The sequence below is a fragment of the Gracilinanus agilis genome, chromosome 2 (genome assembly GCF_016433145.1).
Source record: "Gracilinanus agilis isolate LMUSP501 chromosome 2, AgileGrace, whole genome shotgun sequence".
NCBI classification, from domain to species: domain Eukaryota; kingdom Metazoa; phylum Chordata; class Mammalia; order Didelphimorphia; family Didelphidae; genus Gracilinanus; species Gracilinanus agilis.
Genome location: NC_058131.1, coordinates 338618719 through 338643406, shown reverse-complemented (window position 1 = coordinate 338643406; position 24688 = coordinate 338618719). Strand labels below are relative to the sequence as shown.

The following is a 24688-nucleotide window of genomic DNA, read 5'->3' as shown; positions in this document are numbered from 1 at the left end:
TACCACCATCCTGTTCGCCAATAAAACATCCAGCCTGTCTGCTCTGAATTTCAGAGACCTTGGGTGGCTCATCTAAGAGCTTCAGTCCAGGAACAAGTTCAGGAAGGATGATAGATACAATGAGAACAGGAGGTCCCCCATCCAAGAATTCAGTAACTTTCTTAAAGATATTGTGTTCTCTTGCAAATGTTATCTCCTTGACCTTATCTCACTGCCCCAAGCTTGGTCCTGGGTCCAATAATGAGAATCCTAGCAGGAAGGGAGGAAAGGAATATTGGGGGAATGTAACTCTTGTTAGGGGGATGAACATCTTGTTGGAGTCTATAACTGTTATTAAAATCAAGATCATACACTAAAAGACTATAACATCACAGAGGGAAGGGAATCTTGCATCAGGATTACTATGAAAATTCTGTTCTTATACCCAGGCTTCACATTTGTCTGTTAGGACATCTGCCATGCACTTTGCTATTAGAACCTATCTGCCAGGCATCTATGTGCATCCAAAACTAGAGGTATCCCCTTTAAGAAGATACAATAAAGTCTATCTTAATCTTTAGCTTCTGACTCTAAGACTGTAAATTCATTACAGTGCTGAGGTCCACTATTCACGACCCTGTCTCACATAATATGAAAGTGGGAATGAGGGATTTTTTTTATTGTAAATGTATCTTGCCTATCACCCTAGAGCCTGTCCATATGATCTCAAATGAGAAGCCTAGGCTTTTTGAATAGAAAATTAAGACTAAGTAGTGAAATGAAACTGCCTTGATTCCTAGACCTAAATACAGATACCATTATTTATCGTGTATATTATTTGTTTATTTAAACCTTTGTGTGAAGTGAAGATTTTGGAGGTTTCCTGATGTATCAATTAGCACTCAAATGATCAGAGCAGGCCTTAATAGAATGCAGACAGATGTGGCTTTATTGGAGAGGTGGTACAGAAGGGGCGGGAGGAGAAGGGAAGGGAAAAGGGACACTGCCCTCAAGCTGAGTGCTCAGGACAAAATGTCCCCAAGCAAGCAAGATAATCAATAATAATCAATAATCAATTTTTAGGGGGGATGAGGGTGCAATACAATGCTTTAGTTTTTAGTTCACATAACGTCACCCTTTACAGTTATGTGTTTCATTTCATTCTGACACATGCTTATCATACTTTCCTGGAAGTCATCTCCAAACAAACAAGTTAGGATCATCAAGAAGTTTAGGGTCCGAACATCTTTCTACAGTGTATTTTATTCCAGGACATTTCTGTCACATTTCTTGCCAGTCAGATAATAGGGGGGAAAGAGTTATTTCTTTGTTTTTATTTACCTTAGAGAGAAAAAATGGGTCATTACTGTGAGGGTTGAAATCATGTATTATTTTCCAGCATCTATTAGCTAGTATTAATAATCTTAGATTGGAAATTTAGTGATTAGGTGCCCTTCAGAAAAGAGATACCAATCTCTCCTTATGAAGAGTAGAGAAATCACCCTCCCCAAGCAACTTTTTACATATAAACTTTTAATTGTCCTAATTAGCACTCTTTTCTCATGTGGCCAAATTCCCCCCCCCCTTTTTCTCTCTTCTTATTATGGACCTAATAGCTCTGCCCATAAGAAAGTTCAGAACCTAAAGTTATAGTCTTAACTCCCTATCTCAAATGTTTCCGTCTGAAAGACCTTGGCCATGTCTAAACTCTGCCTCAACTTAGAAATTGCAAACTTGAGGAATGCTCTCATGAGTTCAAGAATACTGGGAAACTTAAGGAGGGTAGGATTAAATAAAGAAAAATATAACATACACAGACATTGTATCATACACAAGTGGGTGGCTAAAGAGAGGCACTATATTAATTTCCTATAAATTCTGAGTCCATTTGTATACCCCTGGACATTGTTTTGAGTGGACCACTCAGAGTGGTGCCCCTGTCCTCTCCCTTTCTCTAATAAAGGCCACGTTTTTCTGCCAGCATCTTATCAAGTCTCCTGTCTGCTCATTAGAGTGACTTTGGGGTGCAGCACCTCCTTTTTCCCCCAACTCGGGATTCCACTCCACACATTACTTTCCTTTGGGAGCTGCACAGGGAATTGGGGGTGGGGAAGGGGGAATGGAGAACTTTAATAAGGAGAGGTATTCTGGCTCCTAATTACTGACTTTGCCCTCAAGTTTAGCAAACCACAGGTTTTAATGGGGGATGGGGGTGGGGGTAATTCCTAAACACTCTTGCAAGAGAGTCCATCTTCCCCTAGTCACATTCCAGCCAAAAGGTTCTTCTGGCTCTTGAGGCAGGGAATCATAATTTCTCTCATACAAAAGGGTCTAACTTTTTTCTTAATACTGAGGTTATAAAGATACATGTTGCTAATTAATCACTCCATTGAGAATAATACACTAATTTCTTACTAATTTCTCACTTCACACACCCTCAAGGAGCATCTGCTAGTGGAATTAAAATACTATTTAACATATTTAATATTTCTTAAAATATTGTTTAGCATATTTAATATTTCAGTGATCCTTTAGAACAAACACAGCATTGCCCCTTAGAAAAATCCAAACACCTAACATTCCAACGGTCAAAAAGGGCAGTTGATTATAGCAAGGGAGGGGCAAGCCTTGGGCTCACCATTCTTGCTAGGAGAGGAAATTGGATAGATAGTTTTTGAGAGGAGAAAGCAGTGATGGGTTCTTACAACTGACTTCTTAGCAATTACAATTCTTGGGTGCTGGATCAATTTTTACTTCTATGATCTTTTGAGCAGGAAAAAGAAAAATTGAAAAGCACATAGACTTTAAAATGATATAATTGCATTTTCTTAGGCCACTGCCTAACAAATCAAAGACCATCTGCAAGAGATTCCTTCTGGCAATTAAGATCTTGAAGCAGCTTCTCATAAACTTTTCCTTCAAGAGACTGTCTAGCCACAGAGGGCCTGAAGAGGAGGATACTTCCCAGTAGCATTTGTTGTCCTTAAGGCCAAAATTAAGAGGTTAGCTTTACCACAGCCCCAAACTCTAACTTTGCAGCAGCAACAGAAATCACATGGTGAACTGGACATTAATCTGATGTTAATTTAAGTTATCTTTTAAACAAAGAAATAAGTGTCTGAGAGGGAATGTCAAGTAAAGTTTTATGATACAAGAGAATCTAGGTCTTAAGTCAAATAATCCAAAATTTCCCCCCTACTTTCAAGTACTTCAGACATCTCAAACTGAGAGGAGCTTTGGACACTTTTTTTTTTAACTTTTAAAAAGGCTGCAGACCAAGAGTAAAAGAAAAGCAGAAAGCTGGGAAAACATTTTTACAACAAATATCTCTAAAAAAGGTCTCATTTCCCAATATGTAGAACTAAGTCAAATTTACAAAAATATGTCATTCTCCAATTGACAAATGATCAAAATGATAAAAAAAAGATCAAAAGATATGAAGCAGTTTCAGATGAAGAAATCAAAGCCATCTTGAGTAATATGAAAAAAATCTATTGATTAGAGAATTGTAAATGAAAACAACTCTTGAAACACCACCTCACACATCATATTGGCCAGTATGGCAGAAAAGGAAAACAAAAAATGTTGGAGGGGATGTGGGGAAATTGGGACACTTAATGCACAGTGGTGGAGTTGTGGCCTGATCTAACCAATATGAAGAGCAATTAAGGACTGTACCCAAGGGCTCTAAAACTGTACATACCCTTTGATTTAGCAATACCACTACTGGGTCTATATCCCAAAAAGATAAGAAGGGAAAAAGATATATTTGTACAAAAAAATTTATGGCAGTTCTTTTTGTGGTAGTAAAGAATTAAAAATTGAGGGGGGTGTCCATCATTTGGGGAATGGCTAAACAATTTGTGGTATATGATTATAAAGGAATACTATTGTGCTCTAAGAAATGATGAGCAGCCTGATTTCAGAAAAACCAGGAAAGATTTACATGAACAAAATGAAGTGAGTAGATACAGAAGAACATTGTACACAATAACAACAATAGTTTTTGATGAACAATTGTGAATGATCTAGCTATCCTCAGCAAAACAGTGAACCAAGATAATCTGAGACTTATGATGAAAAATGCCATCTGCCTTTACAGAAAAAATGGAGTTGGAATGCAGACCAAAACATACTATATTTCACTTTCTTCTTCTTTTTGTTTGAGATCTCTCCCACAAAATGACTAATATAGAAAAATGTTTTATATGATTGCATACATAAAATCTATGTTCAGATTGCTTACCATCTTAGGGAGATAGAGGTTGGGGAGGGAGTGAAGAAGGGATAGTGAGAAGGAAGGAGAGACTTTGAAGCTAAACACTTTTTCTAAAATGAGTAGTAAAAACATTTTTTAACATAGAAACAACCATACCATAGAAATAATTTCATTAAAGAAAATGACAATGAGGAGACAACATACCAAAATTTATGGGATGCATCCAAAGTTATACTTAGGGGGAGAAATTTTATATCTTTAAATGTTCATATCAATAAAACAGAGGAAGAGCAGATTACTGAATTGAGCATACAATCAAAAAATTAGAAAGAGAATAAATTAAATCCCCTTAATAAAACACCAAGCTGAAAATACTGAAAATCCAGGGAGAGATCAATAAAATTGAAAAATAAGAAAACCATTGCACTAAGATAAGGAGTTGGCTTTAAATAAACTATAGGTTAACTTGATTTTTTTTAAAAAGAAAGAAAATCAAATTACCATAATGAAAAAGGAAAAAACAGCAAAATCTCAACCAATGAAGAAATTAAAGCAATCATTTGAAGTTATTTTGCCAAACTAATGTCAACAAATCTGACATTGTAATTGAAATAGATATGTTTACAAAAATATAAACTACCAAGATTAACAAAAGAGAAAATAGAATACTTAAACAATTCTGTCAGAAAAAGAAATTGAATAAACTATCAGAGAATTCCTATGGATTCACAAGTGAATTCTACCAAACATTCAAAGAACAACTAACTCTATATGCTACATAAACTATTTGGAAAAACAGAGGAAGAGGGAATCCTTTAAAACTCTTTTTTATGACACAAATATGGAACTGATACCTAAACCAGGAAGAGCTAAAACAGAGAAAGAAAACTATAAATCAATCTCCCTAATGAATATCAATGCAAAATTTAAAAATAAATACCAGCAAGAAGATTACAACATTATATCACAAGGATCATACACCATGATCAGATGTGTTTTATACCAGGAATCCAGGGAGGTTCAATATTGGCAAAACCATCAGCATAACCATATCAATTACAAAACTAACAGAAACTCTATGATTATTTCAATAAATGCAGAAAAAAACATTGGACAAAATACAACATCCATTCCTTATTAAAAAAAAAATTAGGAAACAGTGGAATAAATGGAACCTTCCTTAAAGTGATAAATGACATCTATCTAAAATCATCAGCAAGCATTATCTGTGATAAGGATCAATTAAAACCCTTCCTAATAAAATCAGGGGTAAAGCAAGGATGTCCATAATTACCACTATTATTTAATATTGTACTAAAAATGCTAGCTATAGCATTAAGAGAAAAAAATTGATGGAATTAGAATAGACAATGAGGAAACAAAGTTAACACTCTTTGCAGATGATATGATGGTATACCTAGAGAATCCTAGAGAATCAACCAAAAAACTAATAGAAATAATTAACAACTTTAGCAAAGTTGCAGGATATAAAATAACTCCACATAAATCATCAGCATTTCTATTTACCACCACCAAAGTTCAACAATAACTAGACAATAAAAAATACCTGGGGATATAGCTACCAAAACCCAGCAACTATATACTCTTCACACAAATAAAGTCAGACCTAAACAACTGGAAAAATGTTAATTGCTCATGTATCCATTGGCTGAACAAATGTAATAAAAAAGACACTCCTAACTACATTAATTTACCTATTCAGTGCCATATCAAACTACCCAAAAATTATTTGATAGGACTAGAAAAAAATAACAAAATTCACCTGAAAGAACAAAAAGCCAAGAATATCAAGGGAATCGATAAAAAAAAAAAAAAAAAAAAAAAAAAAAAAAAAAAAAGGAAACCATACTAGATTTCAAACTATTCTATAAAGTGGTAATGCTCAAAGCAGTCTAGTACTGGCTAAGAAATGGAGTAGAGGATCAATTGGATAGATTGGGTAATCAACGAATGGAAATTAATGTCAATAGCAACTTAATGTTCCATAAATCCATAAATCCAAAGATCCAAGTTTTGGGGGAAAGAACTTGTTATTTGACAAAAACTGCTGGGAAAAACTGGAAAACAATTAGAAGAAACTAGGTATAGACCAACATTTCAGTTCATAAACCAGGATAAAGTCAAAATGGATACTTGATATAGAAATAAAGGGTAACACCATAAACAAATTAGAGGAACATGGAAAAGTTTACCTGTCAGACTTTTGGTTAAAGGAAGATTTTGTAACCAAACAAGACATGGAGGACGTTACAAGAAGTTAAAATGGATAATTTTTATTACATTAAATTAAAAAAGTTTTGTACACAAAACCAACACAACCAAGATTAGAAGGGAAACAAAAAATATAGGGAAAAAATGTTATAGCAGGTATCCCTCACAAAGGCCTCATTTATCAAGTACACAAAGAACTGAGCCAAATTTATAAGAATACAAAAAATTCCCCAACTAAAAAATGTTCAAAGGATATGAACAGGCAATTTTCAGAGGAAGAAATTAAAACCACTTAACAGTCATGTGAAAAAAAAATGCTCCAAATAACCATTGATTAGAGCAGTGATAGGCAAACTTTTTAAAGAGGGGGCCAAAGGAAAGGAAATGCTCATCTGTCAGTCTGTTTCTAAGGCAACTCTTTCAAAGTTTCATTGTATTGTATCCTATCCATTGTATTCATCAGATTAGGAATAATGCCATAGCCCCACAGAACATTTCAGGGCCCCCCCCATTTGGCCCACAGGCAGTAGTTTGCCCATCATTGGATTAGAAAAATGCAAATTAAAACAATTGTAACTGAAAATTTTTTTTAATTTTTAATGAGTGTTAAAAATTGTTTTTGTATGCCAGCTCTGGGATGGGGAAGGGAAGGAGACAATCTGGATCACATAACTTTGGAAAACTTATGTGGAAATTTGTTATTATTGTTATATAACTCGCAAAAAAAATTATTTTTACGAGTTGGGGGAAAATAAAAATATATTTTAAAAGGCTATATGTATATAACCTATTTGTTTCATTTTTTTCCTCCCATACTAATTTCACAACCAGACAGATCAGCTATTTCCCAATCCAAACAATCTAGCTCATCCTCCCTTATTACCACAGTTCTTTTTCCTATCTCTTCTGTTCTTCAGATGAAAGCAGAAAAAAAATCCGTTGTGTATTGATCTGGTAATATTGCTTGAATTTGCTGGAATGAGTAGAATTAGGCATTGGGAAATTAGAAAAAGTGGGCCATCTTCCGTGATGTGTATGAAGCATTTATGTTTCAAATATTTTTATTGACAAGCAGAGTCGATGTAAAATAGCACTCACTGAACCTTCAAGTATTCTTTTTTAAGATATGAAGGCATTTATTTTTCTCAGCTCTTTTTAATATAAATTTTCATATCCAAAAGGAAGTTTATCACTAAAGGCCTAAAATTTTTTCATGCTAGATACACACAAAAGGAAGAGCAATCAGTTGGATCAAGATATTATGACTGAATTCTATTCTATTCTTCCTTTAATACTAGAGTGTTTTCACATTTCTAGCAACTAATTATATTATTTTGGTCTTATGCATGTGGTGTTTATTAGACTGTAAGCTCCTTGACAGCAGGGAATTTTTGCCTTTCTTTGAGTTTCCATAGTTCCACTTAGCATAGTGCCTGGTCCATAGTAGGTGCTTAATTCTTGTTGATCTGGTTTTTAGTTTGTATGGAAGGATTTGGGAAATGCTTTCTCAGATACCAGATGTATAATTACTGAGATGCAACCATTTAAAAACCCTTAGAAGCATGATACAGTCAGAGTGGCCTTCCTTTTTTAGAAGTCCATTTCCACTTCAGAAGTCAGAGAGCAAACTGAGGGAAAAGGGAATTAAACAGAAAAAATAATATATTCAATGAATCATTTAGCAATAAGGCCCTCAGAAGAGGGAGGAAAAATGAGATGTCATTCCACCACTGGAAAGGCCTATATAGTCATTTTATGTTGCCTGAAATAATCCAAGATGGGACATTAAATCAATTCTTTAATTTCTCTTATGATAGCGTGTTCTTTCCCTACTCCTCTCCTTTCTGGTCTTTTCTTCCCTCCTCTCCTCTGCTTACCAGTATGTAGGTAACTTATGGTGAAGGGGAAAGTGATGAATTGTAATGATTTATTAGGGTTCTTTTTAGGCAGAAGAGGTTGTCAGTTTCTGTCTCACATACAGTAGAAGGCCCTCATGCAAAAAAAATAATAATGATTACCCTGCTCAAGGATGCTAGGAAATTCCTCAATTAGGGATTAATTCCTTTTATTTAAGGCTTGTCTCTTATTAAAATACAAATATCCCTTAAAGAGTTACCATATCAAAGTTTATTCATTTTCAATTTAGGGTAAAAAAATCTCTAATTCAAAGATGTGAGTTTGTCAAAACTGAGAACAGATTTTGGTAGGGGGAAAAAAGAGAATGAATAAAGGCAATGGGATTTGGAATGGGAACAGGTAAAGGCTGCAAAAGACAAACTTTATTTCATGGTTTTTCCTAAAGCTTACCCTAATTACAGGGCAGGGTGACAGGGAGAGGCAGTCAGCATCATGATAATGTTGGTGGGAAGAACAATGCAGTTATTGTCCAATATATCCTAGTTTTCCTTTCTCTTTTCTCCTAACTCTTACTGTTGCAACAGTCTCCTCATTTGCCTCCTCTGCCTCCAGTTTCCCTTCTCCAATAGATCTTCTGCACACGATATTCCTAATGTATGGGTCTGATCATGCCAAAAACACTGCTCAATAGCTATTGACTCTAGGAGAAAATACAAACTTTTCTGTTTGGCATTTAAAGCCTTTGACTATCTGGTTTCAGTCTATCTGTAGCACTAAATCACCCTTATGCCCCTTATACTCCAATCAACCGAGGCTCTTTGCTGTTCCTATCTTAGTGTTGCTTTTGTGGCCCAAATGTTTGGCATGCTTCCTGGTACATGGTGGGTACTTAATAAATTATTATTACTTGCTTTTATCTTGCAATTACATAAAACAATTACTACTTACATATAGAAATTACATTATAAAAAGGAGAGGAAAGCCTCACATAAAAGAAAAAATAAGAATATACAAGGAGCTTATAATAGATTTGATTTCATATTTAAATATTTAATATTGTATAACAGCAATAGCAATATGCAATACAATGTTTTGTTTAGTCCAACACACTGAAGCTGAACAAGATGAAACTTCTGGAAATTTCTGTTTAGGGCACAAAGATTCCATAAGGATTATAAACCCAACTCTGGAAGAAGAAGAACAAAACAAAACAAAACATCCATAAAAATAATAAAAATTTTGATCCTTTTCAAATCTGTGATGTAATTTTTACTGAGGAAGTACTCAAATCTTCTAAGTAGCTGGAAAAGGGTGGTTTTAAGTGACCCAGTGAAAGTTTTTCTCAAGTCAATCACACAGAAATCTTACACTAAGTTCCTTCCTCCCTGTTACCTATGGGAAAAAAGGCAATAAAAAGTCTTGAGACTTCCAAAATGGCACCACATAAATATGAACAGATAGGTTTTCTTGCACTACAAAAAAATTCCTTCTCTCTCCTGACCTCTCCTCTCTGGATCCGAGTTAACCAAACTAGGATCACTCATTATGGTAACAATATTTACCTGCTATTGGTGTGTCTATCTGGATTTTCTAGCAAATTCAGCATGGATCAAAAATGTAGTACTTTTTTCACTGCTTTCTCAAACAAAATCTAAAGTTTTTAAAGTGTTTGCTTTATTTTACACTATTCTAACTCCTCAAAGAGAGGTTGCAAAAAAAGATGTTCTAGAATTTAAATAAAGTAGTGGACCTTTCAGATTATTCAGTGTTTGCATTAAATATGGTAAAGATGGGAATTAGACACTTCTGGTTTTTTTTAAGTGGAGCTGGCTCTCACCTGATATTTGTGGGTCCCATACCATTTCTAATGATGGATATATCTGAAAAGCTTCCTCAGCCTGGACAGTACAGGTGTGGGCTCTGGTTGTATAAGAACTGCTCTTTGGACTCTGATAAGAGCTTGGGCTGCAATGATACGCACAGAAGGCTCAGGATCATACAGCTGAGGTCTCAGAACTTAAAAAAAAAGAGAGAGAGAGAGAAAGAGAGAGAGATACTGGTTTAAAGGCTCAGGCAAACTTAAATTCTTTGATTAAGACATAGAAATGAGGACTTGTTGCCATAAAGACAGTGTAGGAGGGAAGACAGGACCCTGCCGACTTTGCAGCATGGCACATGGTTCACCTCCTACCTGACAGTTTTAGATCTTTCTGACCCATGAAATACATAGGATTTAAATAAACTTCTACTTTCTACAAGTTTTATGTCTCTGCCTCTACTTCTCTCTCTGTGTCTTTCAATGTCTCTCTGTCTTTTTCTCTGTCTCTATATATGTATGTCTTGGTCAGTCCCAAAGCAGTTATTTGTACCCTCCTTATGTGTCAAACATTCATTCAATACTTTACTCATAGGTAATATATTTTAAAGTAATAATGATATTACCAAATTATATCACTAAATAATTTATTCTATGAATGGCCTGTCTCATTCTTATATCCTTTCATTTAGAAATAGTGCGGGTAGTCACTGCTGGTAAAATTGCCAACTAATAGGGATATTTTTGTAGAACAACCTGTCAATATACAGTAAAAGTTATAAAAAATAATCATACCCTGGGAATATATCTTGAAAACTTTACAAAAAAGCAAAAACCTATGTGTTCAAAGGTTTTCATAGCAGCATTACATGTAATTATAGAAATAAAAACTAAAAAACAACCGGAAACAACCTAAATGTCCAATAATAGATGAATAGTTGAATTAATTATGATACATTAACATAACTGAATAGATTGATGAAATTAATATTGACAAATATGAGGGATTCAAAGAAATCCACAAGAACTCTATGAAATATTGCAAAGAAAAAATAATAGGAGGATCAATTTAAATAATAATCTTGACCAAATAACAGGAAAAGCAAATGAGAATGACTGGTCAAGGACTCCTGATTGGGACTTAAAAGAAGTGCCTGAAAACTGTTATGAAGCATTAATTTAAATGTAAATAGTTACTGAGGAGATTTCTGATGAAATTGTATTAATATTCAAATGTTAAGATTTTAATAATTTTTTAAAAAGATGATATCCTTACTGCTTCTCTTTGTGTCCCTATCATTGGTCTAAGACAGTGATGGCAAACCTATGACACGCGTGTCAGCACTGACACCCATAGCCATTTTTGATGACATGCAGCCGCATGTGGCCACATACAAAGAAGTATGGGGTCACATGCTGAGGATGAGACATTTGCTGTAGTGTAGTATAGACACTCTGTGCACTATAGATGAAAATTCTACCTCCATTAATTTACCTATTTTGGTTTATTAAATACAGTTATATATTACAATTATACATTTGTTATTTAAACTATAAACATCACAAAATTATTGTTTTTTTCTCTAAGTGACATACTACCCAAGTTATGCTCGGTTTTTTGGCGAAATTTTGACACACCAAGCTCAAAAGGTCTAAGGACTTCTCTTAAATCTAAACTCTTATTTATCTAAAATTTTTCTAGGTCTCAAGGATGATAGATGGAATTAATTAATGGATTAAGGATTAGTAAGAATGGTCCTAAGTGGGCCTAGATGTTTACTTTTGAAAAGTTTCTGCACAGAAATTACTTACTTTACTGTATTTGTTATAGTAAGGTATTTTAATAAAAGGGTTGGATTTTTAAATTGTTCTCCCTAGTGTTTATAGTTCTAATTTGGTTCTCAGATAAAGCTAAAACCATACAGACTGGACACTGTGACCATGGTATCTGGTGGCAGCATACTCTAATTTCAAGAAAGGTACCTAGGATCAAAATACCCAGACTCTTGATTGCTGAAATTGCAAAGTTATAAAATGACAACAAAACTTCACACTAATAATTGTATAGCTGCCCTTCAGAGATATACATTTTCCTATCTCTTTATTGGAAAATTATTAGTGATTCATTCAAAATAATGAAGTAGCCTTTTAGGTTGTGATCCATTTTTGGGAAAGTGTCATAATTTATTCAATAGGGTTATTAAGTAATGCTTCACATCTCCTAGCAGGCAAATTCTGGAAATCCCTGAATCAAGATAGAAGAATAGATTTCCAGGTATACAAAGATCATGCCATTATAACTAAATGATGAATGGTGCCAAGACTAAGATAGTTTTAATCACTAAAATAGATAATGGTAGATGATTCTTTGGAGATTTCATCTACTCTCTTGACTTTAATTATCAACCTCTGCTAATGATACCACTCCCACCAAATTTGTATCTTCACTCTAATCTCCAGAGCTCTAGTACTATACAGTTAATTGCTTGCTAGATATTTTTGCCTAGGTATCCCACCAGTTACTCAAACTCAACAAATATAAAATTGAATTTATCTTCCCCAAAAATCTCAGACTAATAACTTCAGCATCATCTTAACTTTTACCCTTCTTTCAACATCCCATATCCAATTAGTTACCAACTCGTATTAATTCTACCTTTTCAACAGTTCTTAAATCAGTCCATTCCTATCAAGGTTTACCACAACTGCCCAGGCCTCATCGCTTCTCATTTTGACCAGTACATTCTCTTAATTGGTGTTCCTTCCTCTAACATATCATTTCTACAATTCATTTTTAATATCATTGTCTAAATAATATTCATAGGCAATAATTTGTAAAATGCTTTTCAGACCTTAATGTGCTACATAAATGTCAGATATTGTCAGTTATTATTAATGTCATCCTATTCTCATCTTTTTTGATAGGGTTCACATAGAAATGGTCCAAGGGCAAGTCACTATCTTGCTAATAATTCTTTAATGTTCATCAGAGAGATAAAATAACTACATTTTGTACTTGAATAATAAAAGTATTAGGATGCTATCTCATCCTCTATGGGCTTGCTGATGACATACTCATTATAACTTGAATAGCAGATAGGGCAACAGGATGATATACCCCTCACTTTATTCTCATATGATTTTGATATGTCTGTTAGGTGACTATATTTCGAAAGCTTTTGGTTCCATAAAGCTTGGATATTTGGTATTGCAATATGTATTTAAAAGTTGTTCTTAAACTTTCATGGCTCAATGTTATGTCCAGGAAATTGTGGACAACAATTTAATCTATGATAATGGTCCTGCCAATCAGTCAATAAACATTTATTTTATGGTCACACCGTTCTAGTATAGTTTATTGGTTGAGTTCTATAGGCTATTTTGACGTCTGTATTTATAGTATAGGGCTTTGTCAGCTGTCAGTCCATGAACAATAGTGAGCTTCTGATTATGGTTCTAGCCATCAAATCCTATCTTGCTAGGTATTTATAAGGTGCCAAATCTTTACAGCCCATATTGAGCTATTTCCACCAATCTCTTGCATACTCTCAATTGACTGATAATTCAGGGCTCCTTAAAGATAACTTTCTGTAGTTTCTGATGGCACTGACCTAATCCTGAATCGCTTTCATAAGCTTCTCTGTTCCCACAAACAAAACTGCCTGACCCAACTTGTTCTGACCACACTACATTCCTCCTCTACTCAAAAACTTTCAGGGGCTCCTTATTGACTATCAAACTATAAACTCCTGAGTCTGACATCCAATCCAAGGTCCTTCATAATCCAGTCCCATCTTGCCTTTTCAGTCTTCTGTCATCCTCTCCTCCACATATATATATAGTATGATGTAGCCAAAATGGACTCTTCTCTGCTCTCCATTCCTGTCCTCTCCTGTGTCTAGTCCTTCATTCTTTCCCATTCTTTATTCCTGGGATGGGTTCCCTTTCCCTGCCCCCATTTTTATCTATTAAAATCCCTGGGCCCTTTGAGGACCAATTAAGGTACAATTTTCTCCAAAAAGTCTTTCCTATGCTCCCAGCTACATGTGATCTCTCCCTCTTTCCTCATATTTCTCATACAGCATTGCCTGGACCTTTCCCTTTCATCAAAACATATTTGTGTATATGCGTTTTCTCCCATATTAGGCTGTAAACCCCTAAGAGTGCCTTACAAGAGAGTACTTAATAACTGTTTATTGAATTGAATTGGAGGCCATCAAAATGCTGCAAACATGGTGAGACACATGCCTTGGGGATCAAAGTTTCTCAGCATTACTTTGCAGAATATCTGCAATAAATTAAACCAACTATCTATCTATCTATCTATCTATCTATCTATCTATCTATCTATCTATCTATCTATCTATATCCACCCAGTCCAGCTCTCCCAAAGATTGCTTCAGTTGTTTTCAAAATATATTTGAGGGGCAAGTGGGTGGCTCAGTGGATTGATAGCCAGCCTGGATATGGGAGGCCTTGGGTTCAAATTTGACCTCAAATACTTCCCTAGTTATGTGACTCTGGACAAGTCACCTAACCTCAGTTGCCTGGCCCTTACCACTCTTCTGCCTTGGAACCCATACTTAGTACTGATTTTAAGACAGAATATATATAAATATATATATATATATATATATTTGTGCATCCCAGACGCAAGAGTTACCACCTACTTTCCTCTAACCATTCAGTCCCCTTTGTCCGGAGTTCATTGTAGTCCATGAACTTTGCCAAGGCCCCTAGATGTGGGAGAAAAATAAACAAAAAAACCCGGAAGTATCATTTATTTGGTTTTGTGCTCTTGGAAATAAATGGTAAATATTTCTCTCTTTTCAAAAACTTAGCAGTTCATAGATAATAAAACTAAATAGTTTGGGATAACTAGACAGATTCTTAGAATTGGCATCTTGGGATCTGGCAGTTACCACAAAAAAACAAACAAAAACCCAGCTTCTTTTATCACAGAAACCTTTCCCACAGTAATTATCTTCAGGGATGGGGAGATGGGGATGCAGAAAACACAGAGAAAGGTTGGGATGATGCATGCACTCCTTTCTGCTCTTACAATGCCTAGTTCCCTTCAAGACTTAGCTCAAGTGCCATTTCATACAAGTGGCCTCTCTTGATCCTTAGCATCCTGATCCTTACATTTGCCTACAACAGTGCCCTGCTCCCTGAAATCACTTTGGATATATTTTATACCTACTTATTTGTCAGCATCCTCCCCCAAATAGAATGCAATCTTCTTGAAAGAAGGACCTACCTCATTTGTCTTTGTATCCCTAGAACCTACAATGGTGCCTTACAATAGAACGGGCACTTGAGAAATGCCCGTTGAATGAATCAATAAATTAACTATAGGAATAAAAGGATTTTTTTTACCTGTTACAAATATTGCTTCCCTTCTTAAATTGACTTGATCACTTTGGATATACTTTACGGCCTGTACCAACATATTACATTTACCCCTACACTTCTGTTCCTGGGGGGGATGTAGGCAAAAGGAAGAAATAACAAAATAAGCAGTGTCAATACAGATGTAATCTTTATAAACCTTATTACTGCTTCACAGGGGCACAGACTATATCACATGTGTGGTTAATATGACAGTATTTGACAAACAATAGCATATCCCTAAATGCAAAATAACAGATCTCCCCATCTTTTGTTTATATGATGTTCTAGAATGCTCTCTCCATTTTTCTCTACCTATACTTGAAAGCCCAGCTAAAGTCTTTCCTTGCTCACCCACAATGCCTTTCCCTGATGGCCACAATCCCAGTGATCTCTCTCTGACCACCTGTAGTAATTTTTATCTGTTCCACTTATTTGGCACTTCATCATGTACTATTTGACGTTCATATTTAACTTTTTGTGAATATAGGCAGAATTTGTGTCTTGTACTCCTTTGTATCCTTCACAGCTGCTAGCATGGTGCCATAACATACACATTTGAATTAACTAATGAATGACTATAAATGAGTAAACAAACCTCGGTCTATCCAAATGCCATCCTGTGTAAGAGATATAGAAAGGGCCTCTTGCATTCTTAGCTATAGCATGAATATAAGTATAAACAAGGCAAATCTTTTCTATACTTTGAGAATACCTCGAGGATATCATTGATTCATTAAATGATATTTATTGAGCAACACGCACATTGCTTTTTTCTGAATGAAATAATGTTCCTCCTCTTCTTCCCAGGATACCTCTCTGCTCAAGGTGGTATCCCTGAAAACTCTTTTGCTTAGGGGAACTGTGTGTTTATGTCATACACCTGGGAGTATATAAGAGTTTATTTTCCAGCTCACTTGCAAAGTTAGGGTATAATTTAGAAATATAATTTAGAAAAAGCTACATTCTACTTAAATATAAAAAAATACTGATTGATGATAAGAGTTGGAAAATGTAATACAAAGTAGATAATATATAGAAGACATGATAACTGTCCTCATGGAGCTTATAAATCAACCCAGACATATATAATTAAGGATTTTGGCTTTGAATGATCACTCTATTGCAAATAATAATAATATGGAAAATAGGTTTTGAACAAAGATACATGTATTACCCAATGGAATTGCTCATTAGCTCCAGGAGCGGGGAAGGAATAGGGAAGCAAAGAGCATGAATCATGTAACCATGGGAAAATATTCTAAATAAAAAATTAAAAAAAATCAACCCAGATAAGACATCTAAATCAAATGTCTTGCACTTGCTACAAAAATTTTACCTCCACTATATTCATAGATTATCATATTGACTTAGCAATAAGTTAAAGATACAACATCCAACGAAAGTAACCAAGCCAGGTTATAGGCTCACCCTAACTTCTTCTGAATTTGCCATGGGATGTGCCCTATGGACTCCCTCCAGTGTCTAATTATTCCAAGTAGACTACTCTGGGCCTATATCAGGCAGTCATCTAGATGATCCCTGGAGGAGGCTGGCTTAGTTGAAGGCACTAGCAGGGTCAAACCAGCTCCAGAATCAGATCTCCTAGGATAACTCTGGGTATCAATTTCTATATCTAGAGCAGAAAATGAGGGGACAGGAAGAAAAACAAAATGTGAAGGTTCTAAGCTGCTGAAAAAGGGAAAGGAACCCCCCAGAGAATGCCATGCTTTAGGAGAAGAAAACATACCTTTGGGATAATGTGGTTGGTACCCTTTACATTTCCCCAAGGGGAGAGCCCAGATCATCCTACCCCAATTATAGCTCTGATTCTAGGTTTCCTAAGACTGTCCTGGGTGCAAACCTAGATCTTACAGCTATCCCCAGAAACTTTCTTAACTTTGTGAAAAGATACATGTCCGAGAATCAGGGCTGGAGGATTCTTGGCAGTAACAGTGATGTTCATGTCTGGCTGAATAGGGTACATAGTTGTCTCACACTATCTCAGTGTGCCATATTGTTCTAGCACCTTGTCATCAGGTGAAACAATATTTTTTTAGATCCAGGGACCAGTTTAGAGATGTTTCAAAACTAACATATTAACTTCAACAAACAGAGCCTATTGCATGATTAATGGCATAGCCACTGAAGCAAACTAGTAGAATTAGTAATCTCTTCCACAGTCATTGTCTAGGGAGAGGGGGAAATGAAAGTGGAATTGAATTTAGTTACACTAAAACTATAGACCAGAGACACAATGATAGCAACCAATGAAAAAGAAAGAAACAGGAAATGTTTTACTTAACTCTCCATTAAACAAAGCCATTACACCAAAAAATTCACAGCACTGAAGTTCACTTACAAAGAATTTACAGATCGCTTCTATTCCAGAACGGCCATGCCAAGGATCTTTATGGTACACTTCTCGTGGAATCCTCCACTTTAAGAAATGGCAAATTATACTAAGAACCCTACTGCTCTCCTGTGAAGGATTGAAATTAGGAATAAACATATATTACAAAATAAACAGGCAACCCTACAGAAATTATTACTGAGGTTCTACTATTAGTTCTGGGTGGGAAGATCCTTTTCTCAAAGGTGCTCCAAAAGTTGATGTTCTCAAGAGCTACACCCCAAGTTAAAATGCATACCTTGGGCAGAAAATAAATGCCTAGTTGATCTGTTTCTTAGCACACTTCAGTGATGTGCTTATTATTCTTTATAAGCATATGCTCTGAGAGGTCAATCTGCTTACCATTCTCCATTTCTTCCAGCCCTAATTGCCTAAATATAATCCCTGCATCAAAACTAGTCAAATGGTCCTCCTTACTATTACTAGCCCAATGGATCCAGAAATGCCTCCATTATACATACTACCCTTCAGGATTTCACCTCTAACATCTTTTGTCAATTGGAGTTTCTGACTTTCATTTTGTCTCATTATCTGTTTTATTAATTATTTCTCATTTTGACTAATAATTCCCACCCCCCCCCCCAAGCTCCAGTTGATCCCTTCTCCAAGTACTCAGATCTCTGCCTTTAGCCATCCTCCCATTTTTGGCAAATAGCTCTCCTCACCCAAAAAGCCTCATCCTTAATCCTTGATTTGGTGACAAATTAGTGGCAGGAGGTGAGAGAAATGGCAGATTTAACCCCAGATTTTAAAAGAAGTTTCCAAATTGACAGCCTGACCTTAGCATGAAATCTCCTAGAAACCTCTTTATGATTGGCTTACCAAATGGATGGGAGAAATGGCAGTGGGTCTTACCTTAGCTATATCATCATCTTCATCCTGCAAATGGAGAAGTAATGGAATCAAACTCTCTAGAATTTGGCCCTCTATTTTTTTCTTATCCTTGCTTTTCACCATCTTAATGGAGTCTCCAAAGAGGTTCACAGCCAAAAGATGAATTCTTGGTCTAACCTAGGAAAGGGGTACCCAAAAGGAGACTCAATGAAATATATTCGCCTTGCATTATAACAATAATTACTCTCCTGCTCAAATATCTTCTGTGACTCCCTATTCTTTACTAAGTAAAGCTAAAGCTACTCTGTCTTATATTCAAAGACCTCCATAATCTTGTGTCATTTTAAACTTTTGGCCTTATTTTATAATACTTATTATGCATTCTACATTCCAACTAAACTATTCTACCCTCTGTTCCTCTAAATGTGTCACATTTTTCCTGACTTTGTGGCTTTACTTACATAATTCCTTATATCCAGAATGTCCTCCTTCCTCCTGTTCCTCTATTGAATTTCTCCTCCATCCTTTATAATGCCATCTCCTCTCTGAAGCCTTCCCTAAATTCTGCCCAACCTACACTTATTGGTTCATGACCTCTCCCTTTAAACCTCACATAGCATTTGCTTTGTGTCTCTCTAATGCACTTGTCATGAATTAATCTGCATCACTTATTTGTATGCTTTATTCTCCTACTGGGCAGTAAGCTCTATAAGAGTAGGGATCCTATCCTCTCTAAACTTTGTGTGTCTTCTAGTACCATACACTACTAAACCATTATTAAATATTTATTGCATTGGATTGGCTTGGACTAAACCGAACACAGAAAAACTGCTTACCTAGACAAATCATTCAATAATTCTGCATAATCATCATCCTTAAGTTACTAGGCAGAAGGCCATCTGTCTACATATGAGCCATGGGCCCCTTTCTATCTTTACTTGTCAATTTATACCCAACATGGAACATTATATAAGTATTCCCTGTTTGTGTTATCTTTCTGTAAGCCAAGCACCCAACTTTAGCATATTCTAGATCACTGATTAGTTTTTGAAAGCAATTCAATCTTCATTTCAATATATCCTCCTTCCAAATACCCTATAAGGCAACCTATTGTAGAGAAAGCAATTCTTGTTCTGGCTCTGCCTCCCACTTACTCAAGTCATTTGACCTTGCTGTGCGCCTCAATTTTCTCATATTTAAAATAAAGATAATAATGCTCATCCTAGCTAGCTTATATGTATATCTTTAGCATCAAATTAGACAGCAATGTGAGAATGCTCTGAAAATAATTAAACAGCACACAAATCTAACAAATAAGTATTAATAACAACTCCAATTACCATCTATACATATGTAATATATATTCATATATATGCCCATAAGCACTTCATACTTCGAAATTTTTCCCTTCCCCTCTTTGTCTTACATCACTAAATAGGGAGAACAGGGCATGCATGGTGTCCTTGAGTGTTGTAAAGTCCATGGTATTAAGGAGATCTCGGAGTACATTGATGGATAATAAAACAATCCTTTCATTTGCTTCACTTAAATTGCTTATGATGGCTGGTATCATGTCCTGGATTTCCTCCTGCATATCCCAAAAGAAGTCAATTAGAACCTTACCTGCAATGATCAATTTAATACTTATTTCATCCCAGATTGGTTTGGCAAAAGTCATTCATTCAATCCTTTAGTGCCCAGTAGTTTGATTCTCAAAAGGAAACAATCCCAGGCAAAGAGAAAGGGGCAGAGACCAGACTGGCAGAGCATTCCTCAACGTGCCCCCTAAAGCCATTCCTAATCTAGTTCATTGTTTGTGGCCAATTCTGATTAGGATGGCATATGTTTTGGAATATACATCTCAGTGACTTCTGTCTTAAATTGTAAGCTCCTGGAGGGTAGGAAGAGTGTCTGTTTAGTTTTGTTTTACGCGCTTATAATGATGATGTTAATGATGTGGGTACTTGGGAGTATTTAAGGGCTGTTTACTGTACCTAGTATTAAGAAATTTGGGTTATACTTTACATATGTTTTAAAATCAGCAATTCTATACTTCTTTTTTACAAGGGACAGTTCTATGGGGAGATAACAGGAAATGAGAGTGATAAAACACTTTTTTTTAAAGTTAATCATTAGTTCTGGGACCTCTCTCTTACCATTCCTTGATGATAACAGAGAAGGTTGTCCATTCCTTTCAGGCTGAGAACTCTGAATTGGTAATTTTCATGATGTAGCCATTCCTCTAACCGAACAATGGTGTATCTCTTAGGAATTCTCCTGGCCAATGGACTCCGAAGAAGCTACATGTTTAGTAATTATAGCAAATTGATTGGAAAACTTTCTATTAATTGGAAAGAAATGCCCCCCATTCCCATCATTTTCATATTCTTTGAGTTTACAAGTCTGTATGAAGCTTATGAAGCCTCTACCAGCAAATGACATATATTTTTCATCCCACCCGAGAATATCCAATGTAGGAGAGAAAGCTCATCTAGTATTATTTCTGAGGCATTAACTGGGAGGGAATTTGTTTTCCATCCTTTCTTTACTTCTAAAGAATGATTCTTACCTCAACAAAGAAGGCTGCAGATGTAAGTCTATGTTTCTCATTCCCTCGATTAAGTAAAGGGATTAGCAAGTATAAGGTCCTTTGAGCAAGGACAGCATGCTTTTCCAATAAAACACTGTAAAGAAGAGCATAAGTATGATAACCCTATGTCGTAATTGGGCTTGCCCAGTAGATAATTAGAACCAATGCACAGGGGCCTGTCAGATAATCTGAACTTTTTCTATAGGATAAAGGGTCAAGGAGGGAGTGACAGTGGCCTGAGTCCTTACAAAATATGCCTGGTGGTTTAGAATTATCAGTACTTGCCCTGATTGCTTTGTGGAGGTCTTCCCATTAGCCATATACCATTATTTTTTTAAGAGGCTAGGTTAATAAAAATCCCATGAAAAATAATGAAACACTAATGTCTTACTTGGCAAGAAGAGATACTCCTTGAATATGTTCACTTTCTAATTCCAGTAGGTTCCATCCTTTTTTCTTTTCCATGGTATAAAATTCAAACCAACATGTTGTTCTTAGAAGGAGGGCCTTGGTAGCTTGTATAGAAAAGCTAAATGGAAGCAATACCAGGATGAACAGATAAAACATTTTCCTCGTGGAAAAAGAGCATATATACAACCATGCTTTGTTCTCACCATTGAGAGATGAGTACAAGTCCTAACAATAATTGTGAACCAGAAAAAATATAATTGTAATTCTTTTCATACCAGCCCCCCTAACATAGCCTTAATGAAGACCTTACATTCCTACTGCCTAGCATTTGGAAATCCAACCAATCAACTCTTCTCCCCATACCTCCCTAAAAGAAAATTGGTTGGAATTAAAATAAAAGAATATTAAATTTGGGGAACATGAGAAGTCATCTAGTCCAACCCTCTCATTTTATAGAGGAGGTAACTGAGGCCCAACAAAGGGAATTGACTTGAGTAAGGTTACATTGCCAATAAATGAGAGATCGGGACTAGAAGCCATGTCTTCTAGGACTTTCTTGGTCAAGCGTGAACTTTCCTGAAAAGAAAGCAAAGTGATTTGGAGACACAAAGCAATTTGCACTAACCCTGTATATAAGAGACTCAAAAGCCATGAGATAAAAGTAAAATAAAGAACAGTACCCCTGAGATGCTATTGTCTATGTTTCAATATTATCCTTGGGAAGTTTGTAGGATGCTTTGCTAGACCTAGGCCCTTCTTTTTACCTAATGAGGTTGTCACAGACAGCCTATTTTACCTACTCTGACACCACTCTTGTTTGTCCCACTCTTTTACAGACAGCTTGAAGCCTCTTGATTAGGCCCAGCTAGTGACAAAGTGTTATTGAAAGCCAATGAGTATGTCTAGTGACCCCGTCATTTTACCTTTGTCTCATTAATGATAAGCATGGATATTTTAACTGGCAGTACCTCAAAGGAGTACAAGTGGTAACCAATTCTTCCTCAATGTACATCCCATTTGGGACAAAGACATCTGACATCTTAAGGCCAATGCTATGATGCATCTGAATAAGGAGGGTCATGAGGAGTTGAGGGAAAAGTCGATACGTTGCTGCTTGGAGCTTATTTCCCACAAATATCTCATAAAGAGCATCAGTGGCCTGAAGGAAACAGAAAAAGACACAGAGTTGAGCATAACACCTGCCCACCCCAATGCTGGTTTCCCATTTCATCTTTCTTGTCTTAGTGGCATAAGAGCACCTCAACAATATAAGCAAAAGAAAAGAGAGAATTGCTCCTTGGGGAGGTGCCCTTGAGCTCATGTTGTGCTTTCCTGATGACAGAACTGTTAAATGTCAGAGCTGAGAGGGCCATGAAATCAATATGCTGTAGTCTGGCCCCTCATTGCAGAGGAGCCTGAAGCCCATGGAGAAGAAGGGGACTGCACAGGTCACCCATCTCAACGGTGGCAGAGCTGGGCCTAAACCCAAGGTCTCTTCCCTCCCAGATCAGAGTCCTCTTTCTGCAACCTCATGGCAGTGGGTACATGTGGTGCGAGGATTAGAAGCATGCTAGGAATGATGACAGGTCAAGGAGGGAGTTGTAACAGATTAATGAGTCTTTTCCCAAGCCATTCACCTTCTTCCCTCCACTTCCCTCCCTGTTCCCCTGACCCCTTTCTCCCACATACTTTAAGGCCCCAGTACAGCACAGTGGGCTCAATCCTTAAAATATAAAAGTACATGAGAGCTATGAAAGGAAGCACTCTCTCAGTCTTTGTGCCCTGACTGCCAGGCATCCATGACTGTAACAGAGAGAAGAGATGGGAAAAAACATGGGTTACCGCCACAGCTATAAATGCCATCTTGTCTTCAACCGTACTGTGACATTTCTGTAGCTTCCGCAGCAGTCTCCACAGAATCCAAGTAGTGTTGGGCAAGTCGACATCGAGAGTCCTCCACAACTCAGCCAAATGCCTGAAAATATCCCAAAGCACTGAGATAGAGGGAATGCAATGATCCAAGGGGCTAAAGACCATCATATTGTCTGCTGGGAAGCTTCATTATGGGAAGAGCAAAGGAGAAAGTGGAAGAGCCACCTATAGTCATCTCAAAATCTTTTTCTATAAATATTTGGTCATCTTTGGTTTCCTGCCCACCCCCACCCCCAAACTGTATCATTCATTTGGCAAACTTGATTAATGTAAAAACTAGTGTATGTCTTGCCTTAAAAAAAAATTATACTAAGATATCTCAACTAGAATGCTAAGCCTGACTACTAATGGGAAAATAAGGAACAGATATCTGAAAGTGTACTTGGTTGGGGAAGGTAATTATGGCAGGAAAAAATGTTCACTTCTAGAATAAAACTAAGAAATCTGTCTATTCATCATTATTAAGTGCCCTCAATAAGCCAACTTCTCTAACTTCTAGAATTAGTTCTACAGAGAATAGATGAGTTGTTCTTAGAAAATGGATTTATTCAAGCCTTGAAGAAATACCCTGTTTTTAGTCTGTGACATGTCTGTCAATTGGCTGAGAATGCTTGAGGAAAAGAAGGGGAGAATCTACTAAAGTACGAAAGCCCTTAGGGACTTAGGGAAGCACAGACCTTTTAAAAACACAAGATAAAGGGACAGTTAGGTGGCTCAGTGGATTGAGAGCTAGAGATGGGAAGTCCTAGGTTCAAATCTGGCCTCAGATACTTCCCAGCTGTGTGACCCTGGGTTTTAAAAAAACAAAACAAAACAAAACAACACACACACAAGATAGCTAATACATGTAAAACCCAGTGGATTTGCTTGTCAACTATGGAAGAGGGGAGGGAGACACCAGGAATTGTGTAACCTTGGAAAACTTATGTGAAGATTTGTTACTGGAATAAAATAAAGAAAAACATTTTAAATTAAAAAAAAACTCAACAGACAGAGCTTAGAACCAACTACCTG

The 24688-nt window shown here is 36.3% G+C and overlaps 1 protein-coding gene across 1 annotated transcript in view; it reads right to left on the bottom strand.

Annotated features, from left to right (window-relative positions):
* MROH8 (maestro heat like repeat family member 8) overlaps positions 1–24688 on the bottom strand; it is a 72202-nt gene that overhangs the window by 5912 nt on the left and 41602 nt on the right. The window contains exons 12-22 of the mRNA XM_044659799.1: positions 23585–23717; positions 22711–22901; positions 21723–21860; positions 21311–21425; positions 20898–21041; positions 20168–20329; positions 18763–18918; positions 17857–17976; positions 15483–15582; positions 14774–14839; positions 10192–10303 (exon numbers count right to left, since the gene is read on the bottom strand). Of these exons, the coding sequence (XP_044515734.1) occupies positions 10192–10303; positions 14774–14839; positions 15483–15582; positions 17857–17976; positions 18763–18918; positions 20168–20329; positions 20898–21041; positions 21311–21425; positions 21723–21860; positions 22711–22901; positions 23585–23717 (1437 nt within the window). The remainder of the gene's footprint in view (positions 1–10191; positions 10304–14773; positions 14840–15482; positions 15583–17856; positions 17977–18762; positions 18919–20167; positions 20330–20897; positions 21042–21310; positions 21426–21722; positions 21861–22710; positions 22902–23584; positions 23718–24688) is intronic.